Source organism: Pezoporus wallicus, unplaced genomic scaffold (genome assembly GCF_028554395.1).
Source record: "Pezoporus wallicus isolate ANWC-B61680 ecotype Strahan unplaced genomic scaffold, APGP_CSIRO_Pwel_v1 contig_6382, whole genome shotgun sequence".
In the NCBI taxonomy this organism is placed as follows: Eukaryota; Metazoa; Chordata; class Aves; order Psittaciformes; family Psittacidae; genus Pezoporus; species Pezoporus wallicus.
This window is the reverse complement of record NW_026638015.1, coordinates 3,464,162-3,491,202: the sequence shown is the minus strand read 5'-3', so window position 1 is coordinate 3,491,202 and position 27,041 is coordinate 3,464,162. Positions and strand designations below refer to the sequence as shown.

Genomic DNA, 27,041 nt, shown 5'->3' with positions numbered 1-27,041 from the left:
TGCCATTTCTTTTATACATTGCTGCCTTGATGAAAAGGAAAAGTCCGTAGAAAGAAGTTCCCCGGAAATCACAGCTATTAGAATAAAATCGGAAACACAGGAGGTGCATTTACATGTAGTCAGGAAAAAAAGAGAATCTATCAGGGCAAAAAAAAAAACCCAAACAAAACGTTACGAAATGTCACCCCATCACATTAAACTTGTTTCAGTCGTTGAAAACCAGTGTTCCAGGATACAATTTTTATAAACATGTTTTATTTGTCTTGCTTATACCATTAGAACTGTAACTGCTGGCTGTCATTTCCCTTAAAAGGGGAAATCAATTCAAACACATACTGGTGCTTTTCAAAAGATAGCAATTAAAAGGGCAGCAGCAGCGGGCATTTGAGATTTCTTAAAACCTTCAAGGCTGCAGGAAAGACAAAAGGACATGTGACCAAAAGTGTTATGATTATCCATTAGAGATTTCCATCAGTACCGGCATCAGTTATTTAGGTGATAATACAGCAAGGTCAAGTATTAGTGACAGACAATGTGCAAGTCATAAGGAATGATAGAGAATACCAATCCTTACAAAAGTCATTGCTATCAAAGAAACTTAAAAAGTGTTTCAAAGAGAGAATCTAAATACTTCACATCAAATATACAGTGGCCATCCAGGTTTGCTCTCACATTTGTTGCAAATTCTTTTGGAAATGCCAAATCAAAGCTTTTTTTTTTTTCCATATTTTCTTTTCTTTTTTAAAAATAATTACACAATTACATTAGCAGTTATGCAAGCAATCTTAAATCCTTAGCCACAGTGAACAGGGCCCTGGTGATGAGGAGTGCTGCAGCTAAGGGTGCTGCTTCTTTGTCAAGAGCTGGCTATAAGCCCAGTTGTCTGTTTAGGGAAATATGCATCATCACGCATCTTTGAACTGTTCAGTGCTTCAACTGAGTATGAAAAAGCTGAAATGCACTTGCTCTATCAAGCCACACTTCACCTTTTCCATCCTTTCATGGGAACGTTACGTTTTGTCAACTGCCATCACAGTAAATCTATGAATTTGCAGGTTTTATACAAATTTGTTACATCACTTTCAAATGTCAGAAGTGAGTCTTTGCTTTTTTCCTTCCACTTCAGTTAACCATGGAGATTGGATCACCCTGAAAATTGCCTTTTTTTTTTTTGCTTTACTCTTAGCAAGGGTGAGGAATCTGAATCTCATGTGCAAGGCTCAAGATGATGCTTAGGACAGAACATGCAGAGTAAACGTTGTTTCGTTCCTTTCAATATCCAGGTAATATAAAGCTGGCAACTGTAGTCCTGTCATTATGGGTAATGAAAATACTCCCTTTACAACAAACTTCCTGTAAGGGAGAACAAATAGATAATAACTCTTCTGGTAACATGTATAGTACACTGGCCAGCGTGTTTTTGGCGTTTAATGTAATCCCGTGAATTCATTTAATTCACTTGCTGAGCATTCATTTGAGGCATCCCTCTGTTTGGTCTTGGGGGCCCTCCACGACCTAGAAAACATACAAAAAGGCTCTTGAATTTTGCATGAAGTCAGGTTATTTAAAGAAGAAACCTCCTAAAAACCCTGGTTTAAACTGTGTAAGAATCCCAGGTGTGTATCTAGACTACATACAGTTCTAAAAGCTCTTTCAAATCAAAACTCAACAGTGTACAACCTGTCTTTTACAGTTTTCAGCTTTATCCCAATACTTTATTTCCCCGTAACTAAATGGAACCATTTGAAGTAAAAAACTTGCAGTCATGTAAGGCAATTATTTGTTTCACAGACAGTGGAATGTACAGCCTCAAGATGTCCTCACTGAGAAGGTGCTCTAGTGATAACTCTAGATTCCAAAGGAAATGCCTGCACTGAGACAGAACAAAGTCTCATCAAAAACCTACTAAAAAAAACAAACAAAAAAAAACCCCAAACTGGAAATAGGGTTGAAAATAAAATGCAGAAGTTCAACTAAAGCCTCATTATGTACGTGGGGGTTTTGTTTGGTTTTCGCAGATGGATACATCGCAAACTTATGACAACACACCCCTGTAAGCTAAATTCTGCAGGATCAGAGAACATATGAGCATAGAAGGAGGTTTTGTATGCTTAGGTCAAGAGAGACCTCTGCAACAGATGCAGCAGCACATCCTTCAGTGCAACAGAGTAACATGCAATTTTGTAGGCTGACAGCTCAAGGCCAATGTCTGCTTTATAAGTAAGACTTACTTGCAAGTTACTAATGCATGTAAGTAAGCAGATCTTAAGTCACGATAAAACAAACTTTAAGGCTTTCATTAGTAAAAGGCAACTAAATAGTTCTGCTACATTTAAAGTATCAAAAGCAACTGTTTTAATTTCTTGTCAAAGAATTCCTCATTTAACAGCTGACTTCCATCCCAAGTTCAAAGGATCACAGCGCAATTCTAGCCAGAAGGGACCTCAAGAGGTCCTCCAACCCCTATTCAAAAGCAGGGTCAGCTCCGATGTCAAAGGGAAGTAAGCTTATTCTTCAACTGTGACCTGCTGAATAAGGAGTAAGGTCACTTTTTAAGCCCAAAACTCCAGAAGCTGGAGCAAAACCTTCCATTCAACCCAAACCCATTATTCAGTACTCAGGAATTACCTCTAGGAGCTCCCCGAGGTCCACTTTGTCCAGAGCCACGTTTGAAATTCTGCTGATACCCATCCTGAAGCAAAGAAATGAATAAAGTTAAAACTTTAAACCTAACCTTTGGTTATGTTTCGGGAAGCCAATAAAATAAGGAGCTTTTCAAACAATATGCCCTGACAAAACACCTGTGACTTCAGCATATAGTATTTTATTGGTCTAAATTTGTACTAGAAAAATGAATTCTTACTCCTGCTAGTACCTCGTAGGTATAATAAAACATACAATGCCAAAATCTCTCTCCAATTACAGGTTACGCAGTTCAATATGAATAAGAAATGTAAATGCTTATTTAGTGTTCCAATTTTTCAAGCTACCCAGAGGTCAAACAGATTCATTTGCTGAAGGACCGGTCAATAAATGAAATGACATTTTAATGGCAGGATCAAAATGTCATCTCATTTGCTTACAAATACTTGTCTGGGCATATGCAGAGTTAAGACATCCTCCAGTCAGTCTAAGCTTTGCTCAAACTGAGCAGACTTCCTTCAGAACAACAAAATTCTACACAAATTTCAGAGTACCAGAAACAGGCAACCCCAAACAAACCTGAAAAGTTCATTTCAACGGATTTAAGTTTCCTTCTCACTTTAGAGTTCTTTATAATTCATGCAACCTTGCTCTAGTTACTACACTAACTCCTTTAGAGAATAATCAGCCAAACAGTACATGTTTCCCAAGCGTAATCAGCCATTCAATAGTCTATTTCTTTCTGTTTAGTATCTGATTTTTTTGTCTTTATTAGCAATAAAAAAAAGCCCTTGAGTGCTTTCATTGTGCTTTTTCATAGGTACTTCTAGACTGTCACAACACAATAGTAGCTTACCCGCTGGTAGTTTGAGTAATCCCGAGGAGCATTAAACTGGGGCTGCGTATAACCACTGTTTGGAGTGTTGGAAAAGGAAGGACGGTAGCCATCATATCCTCCTAAGGAACAGGGCACAAGTCTTTCACTTGGAAATGATAACTTATTACTTTATGCTGCCATTTAAAGAAAAGCAGTAACAGCATTTTAACTAAACCTGAGGAAAACCCTTTAGTAAGTACAGTTTACCTGCAAGTCAATCAAACATTAGTGCTAACAGTATTACAAGAACAAAGAAATAGTAAGAACTGGGAGGAGGAAGCAGCAAGTCAATGCATTTCTCTAGTGATCTGAGGCTTTATTTACATATTCAATCCAGAGCTAAACATAATACTAGGATCTAAATGTACTAGCTGTGACCTGCAAGGCCACAACAGCCAACATGAGCAAGAAGCTGCTCCTGTGCCAAGCCTCTTACAAGTGCTGAGAACCATGTCCAAGGATGGCTCCAGTCCCAAGGATCTAATGCTGCAATCCAGATCAATTTTAAGCAGACATGTAGCAATCAACTGCATTCCCTATTACTCTCAGTTGTATTTTTATTGTACAGGTTTCTTATCTACTCTCCAAACACTTGAGAGGAAGAGAACGTGGCAAAAGCAGACAGCGCTGGACCCATTAGTCTAATCCCAGACTACCTGACAAGGAAAACGTCTCTCTCCCCCATTTCAAAAGACACATCTTTGTAACATTGACAGCATCATACAGTAATCTCCAGGAATCATAACAGTTCTCGTATTTATCCAGAACTACAGTTATCATTCCTCTGCTCCTGTTAATTCTCTCAGATGAATGACTTCTGGACGTCTTTGTTCTAGTATTTCCATATTATTCAACCTATCCTCAATATAAAACACAAAAGTCTAAAATACACTGCTTTTACCATAACTGAAAATAAAAAGCATTTCTGAAATATCAATTTGCATCTGAATGCCTCACTTGCTGGTTGTGAAACTGCTGGATACTTCTGTGCTTGCTTATACTTGCAGGACATGCCTAATCAAATTAACACTAAGCCTTCAGCACAGAACAGAGAAGAAAGATGCTTCTTCGTTCCATTCTCCTAGGAAGCCAAACCAAACACCTCAAATTTCAGTTAGCTAAAGCAAATGGATTTTTTTACTGCAAGTTTAAGTATCTTACAGAGCTACTATTACAGTATTAAAACAATGACAGGTTGGTTTAACACTTTTAACTTGACAACTGTGCTTCCAGAAAGAAGTCAAAGTCAAACGAGTGAGTTTAACAAAGCTGTTTACCTCTAAATCCATTTGCCGGTCCCCTGTAACCGTTCATTAAGCCACGAGCCCCACGTGAGCCACCACGAGACACTCCTCGACTGTTGTAATAAGGCTGACTGTTCCGTGGAAATCCAGTGTTCTGTTGGGGAGGTTGCTGGTGGTTACCTGCCACTTGATGAGTCTGGTCCGGGGAACCATGGTAAGTACCAACCACTAAATTGGAATGGGGGACAGGGAGGAAGGGGGAGAAAATGAAGAAGAGTCTGCACTTATGTTCCCACATACAGCCTTTACACACTCAACATTCAAATCCTCACCCATTCAAAGAAAAATCATTTGCAGAATTAAGTATCAAGCTTATTAGCCAGATATCCCACAATATTTAAACAACCTAAAACTGGTAGAGAGTTGATATGAGTCAGCGTTAAGAAGTACCTAGCGTAAAGTCAACAGCAAGTATTCCTCATACAGGTGCAATTTTCCTGTGTTATTTCAACCCTTTAAAAATCAACAACACATGCTCTAGGGGCAAAAAAAACCACCCCAGTTACAAGTAAGTTAATTCACTTCTGTAACTTTCTCCCTTCTGAACTGGCAGAAAGCCACCAAGAAATACTTGCTCTCACCAACTAAATTCTCTCTCTCAGCTGTGCTAAGGTGGGATTGATGGGAACATTTTAACCAAGCTGATGTTCTGACTGCATACAAGCTGGGGGAGGCAAGAACAGGATGGACAGCTTGAGATTATCTGTGCTTTGAAGTACGACTACCTCTTTGAAGTAAGGTATGCCACAACATATTCACAGGAATCACTGGATTACAAAAGCAATCTGAGGATTACAGGCTCAGTAAGTGCAATAAAAGATTAATTCTGTATGTAAGAGCAAAACAGCTGTAAAATGTAACCTGATACCAAATGCTGAAGGAAGATCTCACAATTTGTGAGCAGGAAGTCCCTCTCATCTGCAGAAAGTCTCCCAACAGGGAACGCAACTTTCTGTCTACCCCATTCATCACAGAGTGCTATGGAACTTATGCAGATACTCCCTTCTCCCAGCTTCCCACTGACTCTTGTGGAATGCATGAAATGGCCATCCTTTGGGGTGTTTACTGTCTGCAGGTTTTGTTCTAAAGCCATTGCATTTTCTGTGTCTCATGAGTTCCCTTTACTGTTACACTAAGTTTAGCATTTAATACTGCATGGCCCACCTTCCACACCAGCACTCCCCAGATTGTCTTTCTGCCTTGCAGTGTAATATGGCTCAAAACCCATACAGATAAACAATGAAACTTGGTTCTCCCTCTTCTTATCCACCCATCCCAGTATCACAACCTGCAAGGAAGGCAGTTTTCAAGATCATAATCAGTTGAGAAAAAGGATTGGTCTCCTTTTCCTCACTCCATGTCCGGTAGTTGTTAGCACTTCACCCTTTGTCATCTCTTTTCTGTGTCCTTCACTCAAAATCCCCCTCTGCATCTGCACATTTCATCTCAGTGGAAAATGAGGAAGTACTAGGAGAAGAATAGCTTTGTACATAGACTTTATTTTACTGTTTGTTGCTAACTTGGAAAGCATTTTGCCTGCTGATTTCAAACCATGTCTAACCGGTTTTAGCTAACAAAAAGGTCTAGATCTTTGTGAACCTTCCATCATCTGTCAGAACCAATCTGTATTTGTTCTCAATTCTAGCTTACTATTTCCTTTTCAAAATGTCATATCATATGGTACAATCTTTTTTAAGCATTCAACCTTAACATCAGCAGAGCAAGTACTCCACTATACTGCTTTCATCTTTAGAACAATCCTTAATCCTGTTCATGTTTGGTTTTACTGAACCAACCAATTCTTTAACAGTTGGCGAGATGTATACTGAATTTCAACCCCAGCTGGGCATTCACACCGAGCCAGAGTAACAAACTCCAGTATTACTGAGGGGAAAGCTTTCAAGACTAGACATTTGAGAATGTGTGACATGTTTTGCAACATCATCTAGGACTTCACAGCCTGATGATCACCTGCTTTACTGAGGCTACTACCATTTTAGTTTTTGCTAAAGTAACCTTACCCGTCTGGAGTTGCTCTTGCTGAAGATCTGATTGTTCTACTTGGTGAGGCTGATTGGAGAAACTCTGGTTGTAACTGGCCTGGTACTGGTTTTGCTGCTTAAGGGTTTCTGGCTCATTAACAGGAGGAACGGGTGCATTCATGTTGAATACCTACAACGTGAGAAAAACAGCTCTTTGGTCCAATTCACTTCTTAAAATTCTTCATTGCATCATATAAAGAATATAAAGAATATTTTACGTAATTACAAGACTGATTCCACTGTTTGTACAGAAAAAGAACGACTACCAAAATAAAGGGACTCTATACTGATCTACTACTTACTGTTTGCATGGATTGGAATGGAGCTGCATTAACATTGATTCCGCTGCTATGCAAAGGCTTGCTAGATCCAGCCTGGAACACCTGTGGCTGGGATGCAGTGGGAAGTGATGATGATGACGGGGTCTGGTCTGCATTCAGTGACATTGAAGCCTAACAATTAAAACACACAACATTTAAGCAGCTTTTGCATAATACTACATAATTTTACTTAAAACCCTTACTTTAAAAAAGCCAAAACACAACATAAAAAAGTGACAACCCTCAGATCCACTTCAAGAAATGAGTATTTTCTACTTCAGCTGAACAGCCTCATCACAACAGCTTAATGGGAGAACATAAATCTACCAGTCTTCTCCTCCATTAACTTGAAACACAACTAGAAAAACTCGAGGGAGGAATGAACAAGTTTCTAGGCTAAACGCTAGCCAATGTATAAAACATAAATCACATTCCTTAAGCCAACAACACTGATGCTCACGTTGGCATCTAACTAAACAATCTTGTTTATTACAAGTCTTGCTATGAAGGAGTAACTGGTCACAGATAGCTTCAAAATGTTGAAATTACATGGAACTGAAGCAGTCCTATCTACAGGTGACTGAGAATTAAAAGCCACATCTTTATTTACAGAGAACCATAGACTAACATTTGATCCCACCTGCAAGCAAAGTCCTTCCCACCCCCTGTGAGATCAAGACTTGCCTGAATCTGGTCAATTGATTCTTTCTGTGGCCGTTGCTCTGTTGTGTGAGAAGGCTGATACATGGGTTGGGAGGCTGTATATCCCTCACTTGTAGAAGAAACCAAGGGCACCTGATAAAATAAACCCCAAAAGCCAGCTGATGCTCACACACAGTTTTAGTAAGAGTATCAGCTCTAGAATTAGCACTCTCTCCAGCAAATCTTTACAACTATTATAAATTAAGGACTGTTTTAACAAGTAAGAGATTTAACCACCTCACCTTGACATGTATTCTAAACATGTCACACCATCTGCCCCCTGCCAGTGTATTCTGTGGCTATTTCTCAACTGGCTGGACATGTATTTGCTTCTACTAAAGAATATCCTTTTCCTCATTTCCCTACACAATCCTAACCACAATAACAGTAAGCATGGGAAAAGAAAGACAGGAATATACAGCAGTTTAAATGGGAGGCTCATAGAGAAATTGAGAAGGGCTGTTTTCCAGGGGACTGGATTTGCTCATTTTACAGCCTTTGCTCCTCTGCACAGAGTCCAGTGAAAACTCTAACCAGCAAAGCAGAGGACTTTGCATTTAAGGCTAGCAAGGACTTCAAGAGGCAACTGATAACAACTGGTGGGTGTGTTCACATCACCTTGCTGAGCATTCAAAAGCTAAGAGGTACAGTAAGCTATTGCTTGTAATATCCCAAAGAGAATCACTGGCAGCACTGCTTGAGGTAAGGAAAGCAAGGAAGAAAAACCCCACAGATACCATCAGCAGTAAAATAAAAGCTGGTGCAGAGAGAATTCTCTGCCAAAAAGAACAGCCTACACTTACAAAACAAAACTGCCAAGAATGCTACCACTTCAGCAGGTACATACACAGGAAACCAAAGGGAAAAAAAAGAACCACATTCCTGTTTCTGTACAAATAAATGACTTAAAACTTGCAGATCTAATCTGGACAAGATAAAGCAAGCAAGTAACACTATTCTTACTCCGAGATAAAAATCTGGATAGATTGTGTCTTTTGCTTTTCAAATATCTACAGGATCAGCCTTACTACTTGAGACCAGCAGAGTCCCTCAGAGGTGCCACATATGCTCAATTCAAAATCAGGAAGTTCCTTATCACTAGACAGTTCAGTATTAAGCTGGCATAGTTTAATGAAAAGGTGAATACATCATTTATACAATGCAGCAGCAAGTTTAAGAGATGCTACTTCAACAGGAGTTTTGGGAAAGCTCAGCTGAAAGCAGCATTGAAACTCAATCTGAGTGCTCTACAACTCCAGTATTAAAGTAGTATCCAAGCAAGCAACTGGGACTAAATCCTTAATAGAAGAAATAAAGAAACAGAACACAAACTATACAGTTAATCCATTAAATCTATTTGTGGTGACACCCACTTGACAGATACAGACTGCCCTGGAACCAAGTTATTTTGGTTTTGGTATTTCTGTTGCAAAGAAGCAAATACAGGACAGCTTATTTCTAGCTAAATTAAAAATACTACTACACATGGTTTCACACAAAAAAGAACACTGCTAGAGAAAGACTGACACATCTAATTATTACTCCAGCTTGCACAGAATGCACAGAGAAGCCTCAAGTTAAACTGCTATGTTAGAGTAGAACTACAGAAAGCAGATTTCCAAAGTCCTTCCTCTCAATCATGCAAAACCACACTTAAAATTCACCACTGTCACACGGAATACAGATTGTAAGTGATGGCAGCCTAACACACAGGCAAGTGGAAGCCAATTTGTGAAATGAAAATCACATCCACACACTAAATTTGAAGGCTGGGGTGGGCTCCATAGACTGAAAGAACTGGTAACTGCTGAGAAGTCCACACACTAGGCCATTAGAATGAGCAGCACAAAGCTTCTGTGTTTGTGCCTTCCAGTTTAAGAGGCCTCAAATTAGAAGTGCAGTTCCTCAGGAAACTCATACTTCAACCTTGAATCCAGCTGTTTGCCAAAGAGGAAAATCATAGAATCACAGAATAGTTAGGGTTGGAAAGGACCTTAAGATCATCCAGTTCCAACCCGCCTGCCATGGGCAGGGACACCTCACACTAAACCATGGCACCCAAGGCTTCGTCCAACCTGGCCTGATAAGACTCCATTATGGAAGATATTCAATGTCTGCACAGCACAAAAAACTGGATATAATGATGTTTATAAACAACAATGCTGAAGAGACAGTGGAGATCAGAAATCAGAACCTCAGCTTTGAGTTTCTCATATAATTAGGAACTCAATCCTACTGTAGTATCAATCAAGCCTGAAATAAATGTAAATACGATTTGCTAAACATTTTACCTGTGTAGCTTCTGGTTGCACAGGAACTTGATTAGGCTGGGCAAGTCTTGACTCGGCATGAACTGAAGTAAAATAAGTTTACTTACTACATAGCACAATCAAACCTTTCACAGAACAGCACTGCCATCTTTTCTAATTCAGTTATTTGAGAGCTGATCATCATAAAAATGATTATCTCCTAGCATGGCCAAGCTATCCTTAAAATTCCAATTACAATTTCCATGCAAAGTTATTTCCAATTACCCAAACCAATCCAACATCTCCAAAAGATTACACAAAACTCTTATTTCGCCCATTTAAAAATACTGAAGATGTTCCACCTTCCCAAGCAAAACCTAGAAGCAAGTGAAAATCAGAAGCCTACAGTGTTCTTTAAAAGTACAATCACATTTCTGATAAATAATAATACAGTGCTCTGAAAGTGTATTTTTATTGAGGACCCTTCTACTATGTAGTAGCAACTGAAGCATTTCTAATAGGTGACCTGCAGGCTTCCCCAGTATTTATGTTTAGGATTTACCATTACAAACCTGGAGGGCAAACCATTTGTGGCATGTCCAAATTCTGTGCTGGATTCATGGGCTGTGCAGACACAATAGCAGGATCAAGTGTTTGGTTCTCAAACTCCAGCATAGAGTCCTAGGGAAAAACATCAAATCAAATCTAATCCAATTTATCGTGTTTCAGAAATATTCAGAACACAGAAATGTCCAGGTCCCAATAAAGAAGTTTATTTCACAGTTAAACAATTGCTGGGTTAACCATTTTAATCAAGATATTAAGCCCTTCAAAAACATATTTATTACATTGAAAATTCAGTTAATTTATACATTAACTGAGAAAAAGATAGCTGGAGGGAGATTTTAATGGCCAGACAGAATAGGTGGCAAACTGTTCTTTATTCTTTATCCCAAATTACCACTTTTTAGGAAGAAACAAAAGGAACAGAAGAAGTGGATGCCTCATTTGTTACCAAGATGTCTGCTCCTTTTGTGAAGGAGAGGCTTTTTCAGATACAACCATTATCTTCCAATGTTTCCTAGCTGTTCTAGCGTTTTGGAGGGAGCCTTCAAGAAGCAAGCCAAAAACTACTGTCTTTACATGTAGAAGTTTTTCATAACACAAAATTTACAACTACAATAGAGAAGGGATCTTTTACAGCTGGTCTCACTTCAGCACAATAGACAATGGCTCCCAGTGATGCACAGCTTTCTGCCTTCTCTGTAGACTTAACACAGACAAGGACCAAATAGCTAAATAACCTTCTAGTTGTACTTTGACAGCAGTACAGACGTGCAGGCTTTGGATGAGATCTTGCCATACAGCACTAACACTGTCTGCAAGACCACTGTATCTTTCAAATGAACTACAGGAGACTCTTTAAATCATGCCTAACAGCCAGGAAGTGCTGTTTTCTTTCTTTGGTTCCAACTTCACAGTAGGGTGTGTTCATCATACCTGCATGAAGTTATACGGGCCTTGCATCTGCGCCATAAGGTCCTGTACTCGCTGTCTTCTAACAAGAGGATCTGCTTGAGCCACAGTAGTGAGCGTGTGAGGTTCAGGAACTGGAGGAGATGTAGCTTGTGTCTGTTGCTGCAGCGAATTTACAACCTAACAAGAAAAAAGCAAGCAACTGCAATTTCAGCTTAAGAGAACATTGCACAGAAGTGACTCAGTAGGTCTTGAAATTTATGGCTGTTGCCTAATTCGTTATGGATGTAATTACTATAGTGTTCTTGAAGAAAAATACTACATCCTCCTACAGTCATGCTAATACTGGTGGCCAGCTACTGGTCTGAGCACTTAATAGGATTAGAAAGCCCAGACTGTGCTCTATTTTGTTTCCATCTACTCTATTCCCCATTAAGAACAGTGCTAACAAAAAATTGTTCAATATTATGGGGGTTTCTTTTAGAGCAGGTTTTCAGACAGCAATTATCACCATTTGGATATTTAAAGTCGGGGAAGATTAAGTTTCAGATATATGCACAGATGGAGAACAATTATTGTCTCCTACATCTCTGGTAAATGTAAGTACAGTCAGAATTTTTTGATCTTTTAAAGACTTCAAACTTTAAGTTTTCACAGCCACCTCTAGGCCACATTCTCAAATGTCATTCTAGCTAGCTGATTTATGTTCTCAGAGAACAGCAGGCAGCATTGCATGATAGAAAGATTGCAAGACAGCACCGTGGGGGGACACCAGAAGCAGAAGCAAAACTCATAGTGAGCAGGAAAGCTCAGATTTACTGGCTATATTTCAATACGGCGCACAAACAAAGGTACAACGAAGAGCAACATGCTTTCAAATACCACCTTATCAAAGACAGCAGAGCAACCAGGAAAGCTGAACATGAGCATCTAAAAACATCCATCATCAAACAGCTTGCAAACAGATAGTTACAAAGACAGCTGAGCTGCTCAAAGTTGCGCTTTAATGTTCCTAGTAAGTTTTGCTCTCTAGACAACTCCCGTTACATGAAGAACAGTTTTCAGTTTGCATTCATGTCAACAACTGTCCTTTAAAAAGATGATTGTCAATAACTTATCTATCACTTTTGCACTCCCACGAGCTTTTAATTATTAATCATCTTCCAGATAAACAGGCAAGCCTTAAACTTACAACTGCACAAGATACAAATGAGCATAAACACACCTGAAGTTCCAAATACTTCTGTAAAAGATCTGGTTTCTAATTAGAACTGCAGAAGCCAGATTTCTGCACAGCAATCATGACAAGTGACAAATAATCCTACAAGCATAGGCCTGACCTTTAAACTTGAACTTCTGCTATCCACCTTCCTTGCTCAGAGCCTACTCCTTGTTCTGTATGTGACATCCTGCACCTAACACCACCTCACAAGCTCCAATGACTCTTTCTTTAACCAAATCCCTACCCAACTGTAATGGAAAATTAAGAAGCAATAAAAAATAACTAAACTAAAACACAGCCACAACGTACATTCCTCTTTAAGATCCCCTTCAGATCCATATCTCCAGTATTAGCCATGCAAAGAGAAGCAGTTTGACAATTCCCATGGATGTACATCCTAAGGCTTTCCACACTGGAAAACAAGCATAACTGCCCTGCTGTATTACAGTCCCCAAACTCCAAATGATGGACTGCTTTCAAACTAGGAACTAAGCCCTGTAAGTGGATTTTTCTTCCCCCTGACAATGTTACTTAGAGCACACATCTACACCTCTTGCACATTACAAAGTCCAATAATGAAAGTAAAGCAACAATGCAAGCCAGGTGACTGGGTGAAACTTGAAAGGTCAAACCAGCAGCTACTCATCTCCGACACCATTACTGCCAAAACCATTCTCTATGTAAGCACCATCACTCAACTTACGAAGCCCAAGTCATTTGTAAGAATTCAGTACCTGGAATAACCAAGAAAACAGAACAGGGATAAAAAAATCTAATGTTTTCCTTTTTCACCAATAGTACTGTACTAACTTCACATGGTGCTTGATGTATTACATTTTCTTTTGAAAACATCTTTTTTTTAATGGCAAAAGGAACTGTTTAGGGCCTATTCCTTTAGTCTTATTACCACTACCAGGTACTTTGACTTATTATAATCATAGTAGGATGAAACTACTACAAAAATTTCAAGTTTTACATATTAAGTAGCCAATGGACAGGCTGTAGTTCTAAAGTTACCAGCTTTCTAACTGTCTGCTACATGAAAATGGTGCAGAGACAACTCAAATGTAAGGATTCTTATTCAAAATGCAAATTATTACCAAACCATACATCTCCATTCATCTCAGAGCCACAGCAGCAAGGTGAAACTTTTGAGAGCTGAACCTCCGCAGAACATATTTGACTCATCAAATTGCATGCTCACCTCTTGACACCCTGCCCCTTGACATTCTCAAGGCAGAGCTGCCCAGACGCAATCAGAAGAGAATAACAGGGTATAAAGAAGGCCAGGGGGCAAAGAAAAAGGAGAAATAAACGCAGAAGTTTAATGAGACCACAAACCAACCAGAATGAATTTTTATTCTGGCAGTCACAGAACAGTTTCCAATTCTACACAAAGCACACACGTCCATCCAACCAAGGTTCCATAATCTAAGACAGACAGAACTTTGTATTCAAGCAGATTCAGGTACATCTTACAAAAGAAGCAGTTAAAAAACAATAGAAATCAATCAAACAGAAAAGCTAACAACAAAAATCTCCACAACCAAACCCCTGCTGTTACCAATAAAGGGCATCTTCACCAAAACTAAAACATGATATAATCCAACTGCAAATACGCTCAGAAAAAGTCACAAGCAAATTCCTTCATGTAAAACTTCAGGAAGGCCCATACAGAAATGTCACTGTGAGACACCATCACTTCTTAACCTACAAATAAAGCATATCCCAGCAATCTTGAATGCATTACATCCACTCATGGGTTACTGAAAGACAAGTCTGTGATAGCCTTCCCCCTTTCACAAACAGTTATGGAAGTCTTCTGCTTAAATGTTCTCTTTCAGCTTCCAAAATTAACAGCTATCGTTCCCAGCTCTTATTATACTGACACCACAACCACCTCAAGCTGACAAAGGCTCTATACAATGTATATCATCATCTTCCCTAAGGACAATTCAGCTGCATTCCCATGAGAAATGGGATTTTGCTGGCAGTAAGAACAGCAAGAGTAATTTCAAAGACACTCTCAATTTCCCCTTTTTGTGTTAAATCTCAGAAAATAGGGTTCTTAATTACGAAGAAGCAATCTCTAACTCCAAATTGCTCATTTATACATAGTCCAACAAATCTGGACAGGAAGGACAACTGAAGTGTATATTCTTTTGTATTATATTGTTCTACGAAAACAAAGCCAATATAATCCAGATTTAGCTGACTAGTAAAGGCGTGTGGAAAACTGCAAGTTTCTGAGATCAATCTGACACAAAACTAAAACCTGAATTCTTTGACCACACCAACAGGGTTAACACATATTATTATTATTCCCATTAGGAAGGGTCTGAGTTTTCAGTTGTGCAATATACAGCCTTGCAGTTTAAGAGCAGAGGGAAGCACAACAGGCTTTGAGCATTAGGATGTGTTCTATACTCTTAATCTCTTCATCCGTGCTACTCATATGAAGAACTACAGAGAACCAAACGTCCAAGATACTCTGGGCACTTGGTAAAAACACAGACATAATTTGGGTGTAAGTCAAGACAGACTGAAGCCAATCTTCAGCTTTTAAAGAGATTTCTTAAACTGCATTCAATAGCAGTGTTACTTTAGGGGTTTTGAAGTAAGGAAATGGAATACTATGACAAGGTACTATCAAAATCAATCATTTGCATACATAGCAAAGTTCTAGAAGCCTCACACCCATCCTAAGTGCTACTACATCTCTTAATGGTCTTCTACACCATCAGATACGAATTTCAGCCAGACTGACTGTAAAATCAGACAAGCAGATAATCAGATCAAAATGACTGCTCTCTTTTCCACCACCTGAAGATACCACAAACACTTCACACATGAATGAGCCTGAAGACACAACGGAAGAGTTAAAAAAATTGACCATCTCTAATTTGCTGCTGCAGAGACTAAACTGAATCAAAACTTCAGTCTCCAGCACCTGAAAGATGCTGCTCATACCTATTCCTACCAGACAGATACAACTCAAGTTCCAACATATCAAACATTTGAATGACTCCATGTGACTTGTCCTTTCCAGCACATGAAGAACACGAATTTAATTACAGTAAGATGATGGACTTGTACATGTAGTTAAGTCTACAGTCTAAATTACTAAACCGGGAATGGATCCCAATAGCAACATACCACAAACATCACAAGCGAACAATCACTCAATCACAAAGGAGCAGCAAGTTAAATACTTGAAGAAACATAGTTCCTGAAAGCAGGGATGTACATACAAGCATATTTTAACATCAAATTATGTGCATAGGCAATCCAGAGTAGGTATTAGTTGAGATACTAATTTTCAGCTCTCTCTCCATGGAACTGCTCAATGAAACAGACAACTATGCCATGCTGTCAGCAGCTTTGTAGATAAACTTAAGTTCCACATTTGCAGCAAAGTTACCTTAAAAAAAGTCTAAAAACCACAAATCTTCAGTCTTTTTAAGCCTATGACTTTCACGTTCCATTCTGCAAGCAAGCGGCTACTGAACAGAAGCAAGCTCTCTGCAAACTTAGCCAAACTGGGTACTCCTGAGCTAAATACGTAATTGAAGGGTGAGTAGTGAGTCGAAGCCTACTTAAATGTATGTATTTTTACAGATACTGGGGAAGAAAGAGTGCAATACTAAAACCTATCATGAATTGTGAGTCAGCGGAAACAGGGATTGCAATTTTACCTGCAGTACACAAGATCTTACCTCAACCGTTTCAACTGTCCACTCATCTACCTGTTCCTTCTCACTACTGCTGAACTGAGCCTCTGCCATGAATTGTCTGTTTACATACTAAAATAAAAATAAGAAAGGGTATGAAAGTAAAAGTAAGTGGCATTAAAGCTATACAAAATGACAGTCTTTCCAGTGAGTAATACCTCAGTTGATTCCACTTCAGTTGGTTCAGTAAATTCTTCCGCCGGATCAGGTTCTGCAAGAAAAATGTATCATTTAGGTGAAAAACACCCACGCTGCAGACGGAGAAGATGCAAAATGATGAAAAGATCTTTCCCACTAAAAGTGGAATTTTGAAGAAGTCTGATGCTTTTTTGTAGTAGTCATTTATCAAAAAACATGTACTTTAAAGAACTGTTCCGGACTATCAGCACACAGAAAGTGCAGTTAGGCAGAAGAATGAACAGACACACATCTACTCCTGAGTGATAGTAATAGCTAGTGTTAGAAGCTCACTGTACATTAAGGAATGAGTCCCTTTATTACACATCATCAAGGGGATAGGATGTTGATTACAGATCTGAAATTAGAGCCTCAATATTGAGTCAATACTTGACTTGCAGTTAAGTATCTGCTGGGTTCAGAAGCAAACCTAATGCTACAAAGTACATAAAAACTTTTGTCTCAGAATGAAGAAAGCAAAAATACCAAGACATGAACAGAGAATCACCAAAGCAAAGATTCTCAGATGTCTGAATTAAACAGGAAAAAAAAACTCTTTAAATTCTTGCTATGAAGAGTTATGTTCAGCTATCCTGAATTTCAGTTCTCTCCACAACATATTCAAAAGGGAAAAAAGGTCATGAATGTTCTTCTTAAGCTTGGTACCATATTCTGGAGTTTAAGCATGTCAGCATCCTGTTTGCTCCAAAACCTCTTCCCTCCTAACAAAAGATTAAACTGGTATGAACCACCAAAAAATAGAAAAGGCTCAGGCAATCAGAACTTTGATGTTTAATCATTTTAATACCAAGGATGAAAAAAAATGGTTTAAATTCACACTGATAAAACTACAGAAAAACAGAAAAGAGTTGCTGGCAATATTTTCATTTGCAGAAACTTGCTTCTAAGTAATTTCCCTGTTAGCCTGAGTTCTTATTTCAGCAAATGACGTATTGCAGTCAAATGCTGAAATAAGTATTCAAAAGCACGTACTAAGTGACTCTGCTCCCTCAGCCAGCTGACGCTCTGCAGTTAGAACGCTCAGCCCTTCCTTGCACATGACGGAAGACATTTACGATGTGATCATTAGGAAGGATTAGCCCCTCCAAAGCAGCAGCTGGCAGGAGTAGCCTTACAGAACCCTTCTGGAACACAGCTCTGCTTTTCTCTCCTCATGGCTCAGAGCAGGGCTGAGTAACTGGCTGGCTGTCCCTATAGATGTTGCCTAGTCAGATATACCTGATCATCAAAAAATGACATTTCTATCCAAAACACAAAGAATTCAGAGACAGGTGAATTTTGTGCTTAAAACTGCCCTTGTAATTTAATCATTCTGGAGAATCCAAAGAGACAAGACAGTACAACACAAATAGAGTAGTCACAAAGCATCTTCAAATCCTACCAGCTTCTGCTACAGTGTCTTCTACTGCAGGTGCAGGTGTTGCCTCTTCTTCCTCACACAATCCATTCTGATGGTTATGGGTGCTGTCGAAGTAACTAGTTTGAAGAATACGTTCAACAATCTCCTTCAGAGCTTTATCTACGGAAACAGAAGTTAAATGTTAACAGTAACTTAATACTAAACATCTTTTCCTTCCTTCCCAAAGATCCCATGTAAATTACCAACAAATTTACTGTAAGCCAATTCCTTACAGAACAACTGTCAGTACAAACAAGTAATTTTACACGGGTACCACCTTCATGAAGGTTCTTGCCCTGAGGTGTAGTGGCTCAGAGCAGCCTTTGTAAGCAGAACAGGCACAAGCTTGCACTCAGTGCCTCAGATGAATGCTGTGGTGTCTTACCCAAAACAGATCAGCCACACTGGCAAGGCAGCATTACTGACTACGCAGGCCAACAAAAACCAAAACAGACTCAAAATGGAAAATTCACAAAGCATGTCTGGCAAGTGATAATCACTATATGAGTCAATGCATACACAGAGAACAGCACAGAAACACATTAACATTCATCCCTATAAGAAGGTGATTATCACTAAAAGCTCATCCTGAGATCCAGACACAATACCCAACCCAGCTCCATCCAGTAAGAGAATGACTCAGTCTCCAATGAGCATCCATCCCTCCTGAAATCCAGCTCTGTACCTTTTGCTTCAGCCACCTCTTGAAGTAAGTATGTGGTGCATACCTTTGGGCTCTCAAAGATCTAACACCACAACCACTTCAGACTCGAGTTAGTAAAAAAATGCTAACCTTGTACCTCCTGAAAAGATTTCATTTCAACAATATAAATAATTTGAAGTTCTGCCACAAAAAAGGGGAAAATCTTATTAAGGACACAGTATTGTTCTCTGCTTGTATCACTTCTCAGTAAAGCAGGTTAGGTAACAACTGCAATACTATCATTTAACTTCCTATAAATAGAACACAAAAACCTCTTTCCATGGCTCAATATTACTCTAACGTAATAAGGGTAATTGATTCCTTTAAAAGGGGGGAATGTTGTTGGCCATTTTACCCACAAAACAGGATTATCTTCCCTACAACTTTCTTACTGATTTCCAATTAAGAGATTTCAAAAATTCCCCATGATACAAGAAACAGACAACTGCCAAGCACAGCCATTTTTCTTAGTCTAATGTCAGAAGCTATGTATTAATGAAAACTTACATTTCTGCAAGAAAACAGTAAAGAAATTCCATCTGCGTGATCAGACCCTGATTTTTAGAGTTAGCCAAAATAGGGCAAAACCAGAATGCTTTTTCCAGGAGAGAAAAGAGAGCAAAACATCACACTAAAAAAGGCCATGTCAGATTACGTATTTGGTCACATTGACAAAGCTCCTTGTTTACACACAGGTTTCCAGAAAACAAAGAACTGCCACTCAGCACCACCAGCAGCAGAATACTGCTGAAATAGCAGGAACAGCTTAAATAGAGTAATGGATCAGTAAAACAAAACACACTACACACTAAGTTCACACTTCAGTAAGTTATTTTGTTACAGTCCATCTAAGGTCTGAATAAAGTAGTTATTTCAACTGCCAAAGTTCTCTCAGATCAGACATTGTATTTGTAAGTTCAGGCAGAAATTTAGTGCACACAGACTTATACTTACAGGTTGTTCCACAAACTGGTTTCTCCTTCCCTTCCAGTAAGTCCCAGAGGTGAACAGATGCTTGCTCATACTGCTCATTCAACCTTAAAAAAATAATTGAGAGTTAATTTCTTACCAAGTCATTAAATTACCACAGTACAAACACATTGTTACTTGTAACTCACTATTATAAAGGAAAGTACTTTACACTAAGCCTACCTCATGCTCATGTCTCGCTCAGGGTAAACTAGCTTATAGAACTCATCCAGCATGGTCAGTTCCTCCTCTGTCAGCACTGGTACCCCATTTGAACCTTGTTTCAAGTCGTTGCGCACTTCATCATCACCCAACTTGTCCAAAATGAACTGGAGCTCTAGTACAGTCTTTAAACGCTTCTGCTCAGCTTCTTCTCGCATCAGCTGCTCCCTGCGAGCTGTCTTCTTTATTGTTTTCTGGATCTGGTTAAAATGAAAATATTCAATTGCTTAAATTTGGATTCTGCAGTGAACTCAGGGGAAAAAACAGATTTGAAATGTCTTTTAGTGGTAAAGAGGTGGATTTGATGTTGAACTGCTACTTATCAATCTAACGCTACAGCACAATAAGCTGTGAAATTTGAGCATTTTTAAGCAGAATCAAAAGCCTGCAAATTGAGACTAACTTTAAAATCAATGCCACAAACCTTGGATCATACTGGACCTTGATCATATTCTACTTAAGTCTGTACTTCTCTGCCTGACTTACAAGTAGTTCAGTCAAATAACCGCAGTTACCACGTCTAGCGCCTTAGACACCAATGTGTTACCTGAAACAAGCCCTGCTTGCTATTACTGCTTCCTTTATGAATTATTCTGTAAACACCAAGTGATTTTGATCTAGATCTGAGCGGCAAAAATGTACAAAATCAAGTACCTTTTAAACAAATAATGTGGCTATTCACAGCTTCTGCCTTCCATAACTCAAGGAGGACCTACAGCAAGTAGAATAGGTGCAGAGAAGGGCAACAACTTACTAAAGGGACAGAGCGGGGCCCTGATAAGAAGAGTCTAAGTCTTGGGTTCTTCAATTTGGAAGAGTGATCCAAGGTTTTTCATCAAGGCCATATAAAGGCCAGCAGATAACACAAACAAAGCTGTTATTCACCATATCCCGTGATGGTGATGGAGGAGACATTCATTCGAACTGCTAGAAGATCAGCTTAAAACAGATCAACAAAAGTACTTCTTACACACCACGGGAGGGAAGCCTGGAATGTTTTGCCATGAAAGAGTGGGGAGACAGCATCAGCAAGTTCAAAGAGGATTTAAACAGATGCTTGGACATAAGGTCCACAGACAGACACTAACAGGAACATGAATGTATCTACTCTAACATTCTCAGTTTGAGGATGACGGATGCTGGAAGAGAATGGATGAAGGATCACCATCAGCCTTGTGCTGTGTGTAGTACCTTCTACAACTGCTGTCACAGCGCTGGTCTAAATGCATCACTAGTCTGAACCTACAGGATGTTTCTTCCATTCTCATTATTAATCCAAGCACCCAGAGTCCAAAATTCCACTTGTTCCCTTTGTAACTATACAAAACTTCCACCTTTGCTTTCAAAAACTGCAACTTATGACAGTAATTTTTTCCCTCTGAAACATCTAAACTTCCTCTTTAAAATCAAAGACTTATCTTAAAGTCAACTGCATGAAAACTAACTTCAATCAGGAAAAAGTGCCACCAAATGTGAAAGCAGAGCCCCTATTTATTACTCTTGGATTCACTTGCTTCTTCTAGCAGTCAGCTGACCAGGGAAATACGTCAGGATAAACCTGTCAGAAGAAGAAAGTTCTTCATTGCTAACATTCCATAAACATACATGAAACCCTGATGCAAGAAAAGCAAAGCAGCAGCTTGCCTTAGAGGCCTACACATTTACAACTACATCAGATGTAGACAGCAGTTTATAATGTGAGGATGCTGATGCCCTCTAAGTTATCCCAGTCTGTCCCCAAACTAAATACACTTGCTAGATCAGTCTGCTGCACTAACATCAATGACACAACAAATCCTACCAGCACTGCTGCTCCTTCCATAACTCATTAACTCCAACTACACTACTGCATTTAGAATCTTCCAGTCCTGTGGAATTACACTTTCACCTGCTTCAGTTCTTCCTTGCAATGATACTGCAGAGGTCTAAAATGGCTTTTTGTTTGCAGCTCTTGGCACAAAAAAAAAAAAAATAAAGCAAAGCTGTTCATATAACTGGAATTGCCCATTAGAGTTTTAGAACTTACTCCTGATGACAGTGTAATCCTCAACCACTTGCCAAAGAAAGAAGCAGGCTTGTGAAATCGATTAAAGAAAATGTTACTATTGGCAGGAAATGGCTGTCTCTAATGTTGTATGGCCTATTTTGTGATCACCCTGCTTTCAGCAGTTATGTTTTGTCAGAAAATGAACGCGCTATTTCTGTTCCTATACATTTATGTAGTCCATCAGGAGAATCTTTTAGAAATAGTCTTGAGTAAACCTCACACAAACTAGTACATAGAGTAAACCAGCCACACAAGAAATCACAAGCATTCCACCCCTGTCAGTAGAGGCAACTATTGCATCTAGTATCAGTGAAATCGCTTAAAACCTAAGTGTCTGGATAGCTCATGGTGCACCACTTGCTCTTTACTTACGTCTTGGCTCAGAGCCATAAAACTCCTCTGCAGTTCTTTAGCAAATTCCAGATTATTTGTCACTTCCTGGTATTTTGACACCGCATCCTTAACAGAAACAAGAAAACACAAAAGTAAACCATCACAAATAAAAATACATACTTCCAACAAACAAATCACCGCATTTTCAGTTCCTCAGTGAGACACAGCTCCCTGAATGAGACTGCAATGATGTTAAGTCAAACATGGATCTTCACTGGCAGAAATATTAAGATTTGTGGTTATCTTTAGGGCCTCTGGTTTCCTAGATAAATAAGCTAAAGCATACACTTATATATGCTTGTGCCCATGACATGCTGTTTGGCTTTAGCCAGTTTCTGACAAAAACTAACTGGCAGGCCAGAGGAATGGCGGAGAAGAGTAATCTGGCCGCTCAAAACTGCTCAAGAGATTAAAGGTTTGAGAATTAATGCATTGTTATCTTGAGTCAGAGCCAAAAAATCAAACCATCATGCTCCCTCCTCTAGAAAATCTTCATTATTTGCCATTTTCTTAAATCTAATACTCTGATTTGCACCCAAACAACCCAAGCTCCTTAACCCACTTTGCAGTATGAGAAATTAAGAGACTCAAATTAGCTGGGGGGGGTGGGTGGGAGAACCCAGAAAAGACATTTACACTCCTGCTGTGAAGAGGTTAATAACGGGTATGTTTCTTGGTAGAACATTATCCAGTAACATCTGAGTGGAAGAAAAGGTTAAGGTCCTAATTTCTTTGAAAAGCAAGGAGCATGAACTGGTTTTGCCTTTTTTTAGGGATTTCCATTTGTAATACAGCTAAGAAACTTATATTATACATTACACATACACATCAGGTGATATGCAGAACTCATCATTCTTAGCCAATTTGTAGAAGCAGAAGATGAGTGGTATTTCAGCATAGTTGGCACAGAAGAACCAAAGTGAAGCCCAGACAGATGAAGGCATCACATGGACCAAGGGAAACAGCTAATTCTTTAACTGCCAACAGCTGCAATAGTTGCAGAGTACATTTATATCTTTCCTTCATTTTTTTCAGTTAAAAATCATCAACAAAACACTGCTGATTACTGAGCATCTGGCAATCTCTTTAAGTACCAATATGCATGTTTGTATCACACAACTGAATTTAATTTGCTACTCGCTTCATATTTACTACAACTGGAAAACTGCTGTTGAGACAAGCCCTACAACTTCCTACTTTAGGAAACCAGCATACATCCACCAAGTCCATCTTATCTAGAGGTGCACATCTGCTACACTGACAGCTGTGATATACACATGGACGTAGCTTATGTTCAGAGCCCCTGGTGTAAGCTCCATCTCTAACCAGACCGCGCAGTATTTACAAGCTACCACTAAGTGACTAAGCTCCTTAAGTTCTCCCTGGGCACACTTTCTGTGAAGAAAAGGATGATGTCCAAAGAACCTCAAAGGTATCATTTAGTTCTTTCAACAGTCCTAGGCTGTTCACCACAGCTTATTCACAAGCTAACCTCAACAAGCATAAAGCATTAAAACAGGCTCCTCAACCTAATCTTTCAGTTGTGATTAACAGAAAACATAGGCAATAAAAAACTGAGGGCAAGTCAGAACTCAGAAAAATATAGCTTTTAACAAGGGGAAAGGGGAAATGAAATTCATCCCTTCCTTCCCTGCCAAGATCATAAGACAATTTAACAGAGATCTGGTTAGTCTTTTTGCTTTTTACCAGTTGATCTTGATTCAGACGTTCTCCCTTGTTCATTCGTTCTTGGTAATCATCAAGTTTGCTCTGAAAAGAAAGAAAAATGCTATTATGAAGAGCCAAAATCAAGTTACTGCTTTTTTTCTACTTCTGCTAACGGAATTAGGTAGTGTAATATTACAGTGGGCACAGACTGTAACACATTACACAAGCATGGAACTGCCATGTAGAAATACAGAAAAATTGTCTTCTGGGTTAAGAGACAAATCTTTTAACCTTGTTTCTTGGCTAGCACAATACATCTTCACAACCAGTCTCAGTTTCTGAGGAAATATGCAATCTTCCTAACACGGAAAGCACTCTCCATACACACTTCCTTCAGTCCAAACAAGAGAGCTAAACACAGTTGAGTCACAGCCCATTACCACTGTACCACTACAATACCAAAAACATGACTGCAGAAAAAACAGTCAATGCTATTAAGATTCAGAACTCTTTGTAATTGCATCAGTTAAGGCAGTTTTAAAAGCATTTAGAAGTTTCTAATCCTTTGTGCAAGAATGCTCACCAACACAATTCATATTAATAGCTCTAAAATACTTTTGTTCAAGAGCATTAAGATTTCCTTCTCATGGGGAGAAACCGAAACAGGACTCATTAGGTTAATTTGCAGCAGGATCAGCTCTCTCATCTGTCTAAACACAAAACCATGCAAAACACGGACATTAGCCAAAAGCAGGTAAAACTTATGCATGCCCCAGTGACAAGGATTCTACAGGCTAAGTAGAAAGGTTCTTGGAAGAGAAGCCAAATCCATCAGAATACCATACCCAGCTATTAAGCTCTATGTTTTCACCATTTCTGCATTATCACACAATCGTATTTTGTATGAAATCTGCCTTGAGCTTATTAAAAGGAAGCTATTAAATGAATCCTCAATTATCTTCCCTATCTAGCATAACAACAACATGAAAAGGAAAGCAATCAGAAACACTTCATTTTGAAAGGGAAAATTACAGTCCCCATACAACCATAATTTTGAGTTTCTATTTGCCACCAAGTGACAGATATTTTGTTGTTGGTCTTTGCGTTTTTTTTTTTTACCATAAAGCTCCTCTTATGAAGCACTGGATGCCCAGCATCACTTACTGAAACATAAAATCACCCTTATGAGACTTGGTCCTTTTGATGCCACGTAGCACCAACAGGAAATTCTACAGATTAGACACAGCACAACCACTTCATCTTTCAGTGCATCAGAGCCAGGAATGGCCTAAGCAAAGTCAAAGAAGTTCCTGAGCTCCGAAATAGCATCACTAGGAATTCTATACTGGGGACAGACACTAGCAGGGTAACAGCTTTCAAACATGGCAGCCACAGTTCCTAATAGATCATAAAAATAGCCCTGAAGAGGATCCAACATATTGGAAATCTACCAGAGGCATGAAATAAGGTCATTTTACTCTTCTACATACTCACTTTACAACAAATAAAGACACAGCTGGGCAGTCACAGGAGTAGTTTTCATGATTTAAGAGACTGTAGCTGAGCTGTGAAGTTAAAAGGGAGGGTAAAGAGCTCTAGCATTGCAATACCCCAGTGCAAGGCCAGCCAGGTAAACCAACGCCTCCACTGCTTAAGGTAGCTTAAATCCTACAACGAACTGGCTTCGCAAAAAGTTCCTCCTTGCTCAAGTCACTTACTCCCATGCTGTGGATTACAATTCCCTTGGTCACACTGATGCAATTGTTTGTGAAGCTGCACAGTTAATAGACTGCTAATACCAGCCAGTTGAACAGCACCTACAAAAATGTATTAAAAAAGCCCTACCAATTTCTGTGATCCAATTTCCACATAAACCCATAAACAACAACAGTAAACCAAACATGATGGAACACCAAATTCTAGAATACTATTTAGGTCAACCTGGCTGAAAAAAACACATATTGCAAAATTACACTGCAAAACACTCATAACCCATTTCAGTGGCTAAGGGCTTAAGGGAGGGAAGAGACAGAAATACCCCAAATAACTCTGTTTCTGCACGTTTTCCATGCAGCCTTACTTCAGCATGGTTGGTATATTCAGATTAAGCATACTGTGTTAACAATATGCTTAATTCAAACAGTGCATAAGTTTTCTCTTAACTAATCAAATAGTCTTAGGTCTACTGTAAATATGTTGCTCACTTTTATTCAGCAAAAAGAAAGAGTAATACGTCTATTTCTAACCATTAGGCACAGAAGGAAAGTTACTTCTAGTAACTTTTTCTTCCTTAAAAACATTCATATCAGAAAGGTGAAAGCAGAAGAAGGAAAGCCCTTTCAGCTGCAATGCAGAGGACAAGAGAATGTGTATTTAGCTATAGGTTACCACAAATCTTTCAAAGAAAAGCAGTTTTCTATCATCCCAAACACACTATAAGGTCTGAAGGCTGCATTACACACAAATATTAAGGAAACCAAATGCTTTCTTTTTAATCTGTACTGTCAACTAACGGCAATCTAAGAGCAGCACCACTGCTCTAAAACAACTGCAGCAAAATTCCTGCTTAGCAACTTACTGCAGTGTCTGCAAGAAGTAAAGACTTTCCCAATTTTACCCCCCCTTACACAGTTCCATCCTCACTCATCATGGATACAGATCTTGAGGCATAAAAGCTAAACCAGCAGAAAAGAAATATAAAAATCAAGTGGCAAAGTGAGCACATAAATTGTCTATTAAAGTGCTCATGAGTCAGCAGCCCCCAGTTCTGCAGACAGCAAGTCACTGTGCTCCAGCTCTTTTTTCACTGACATACCTGAAGTATTCTGGAGTTCCCTAGGAGAACAGTACACAACATGTTGTTGAGGCTACCTGGA

At 39.1% G+C, this 27,041-nt stretch overlaps 1 protein-coding gene across 2 annotated transcripts in view; it reads right to left on the bottom strand.

The window, feature by feature from the left end:
- Window positions 1-233: 233 nt before the first annotated feature.
- CAPRIN1 (cell cycle associated protein 1) overlaps window positions 234-27,041 on the bottom strand; it is a 33,011-nt gene continuing 6,203 nt past the window's right edge. Inside the window, exons 2-18 of one of the 2 annotated variants that reach the window (XM_057408773.1) lie at window positions 24,205-24,267; window positions 22,477-22,563; window positions 20,019-20,257; window positions 19,821-19,903; window positions 18,146-18,283; window positions 16,725-16,777; window positions 16,552-16,638; window positions 11,638-11,793; window positions 10,710-10,818; window positions 10,180-10,241; window positions 7,871-7,981; window positions 7,169-7,318; window positions 6,846-6,996; window positions 4,798-4,992; window positions 3,500-3,600; window positions 2,629-2,692; window positions 234-1,515 (exon numbers count right to left, since the gene is read on the bottom strand). In XM_057408773.1, the coding sequence (XP_057264756.1) occupies window positions 1,451-1,515; window positions 2,629-2,692; window positions 3,500-3,600; window positions 4,798-4,992; window positions 6,846-6,996; window positions 7,169-7,318; window positions 7,871-7,981; window positions 10,180-10,241; window positions 10,710-10,818; window positions 11,638-11,793; window positions 16,552-16,638; window positions 16,725-16,777; window positions 18,146-18,283; window positions 19,821-19,903; window positions 20,019-20,257; window positions 22,477-22,563; window positions 24,205-24,267 (1,914 nt within the window). In that variant the 3' untranslated portion in view covers window positions 234-1,450. The remainder of the gene's footprint in view (window positions 1,516-2,628; window positions 2,693-3,499; window positions 3,601-4,797; window positions 4,993-6,845; window positions 6,997-7,168; window positions 7,319-7,870; window positions 7,982-10,179; window positions 10,242-10,709; window positions 10,819-11,637; window positions 11,794-16,551; window positions 16,639-16,724; window positions 16,778-18,145; window positions 18,284-19,820; window positions 19,904-20,018; window positions 20,258-22,476; window positions 22,564-24,204; window positions 24,268-27,041) is intronic. The other variant, XM_057408774.1, reaches the window with a different exon arrangement.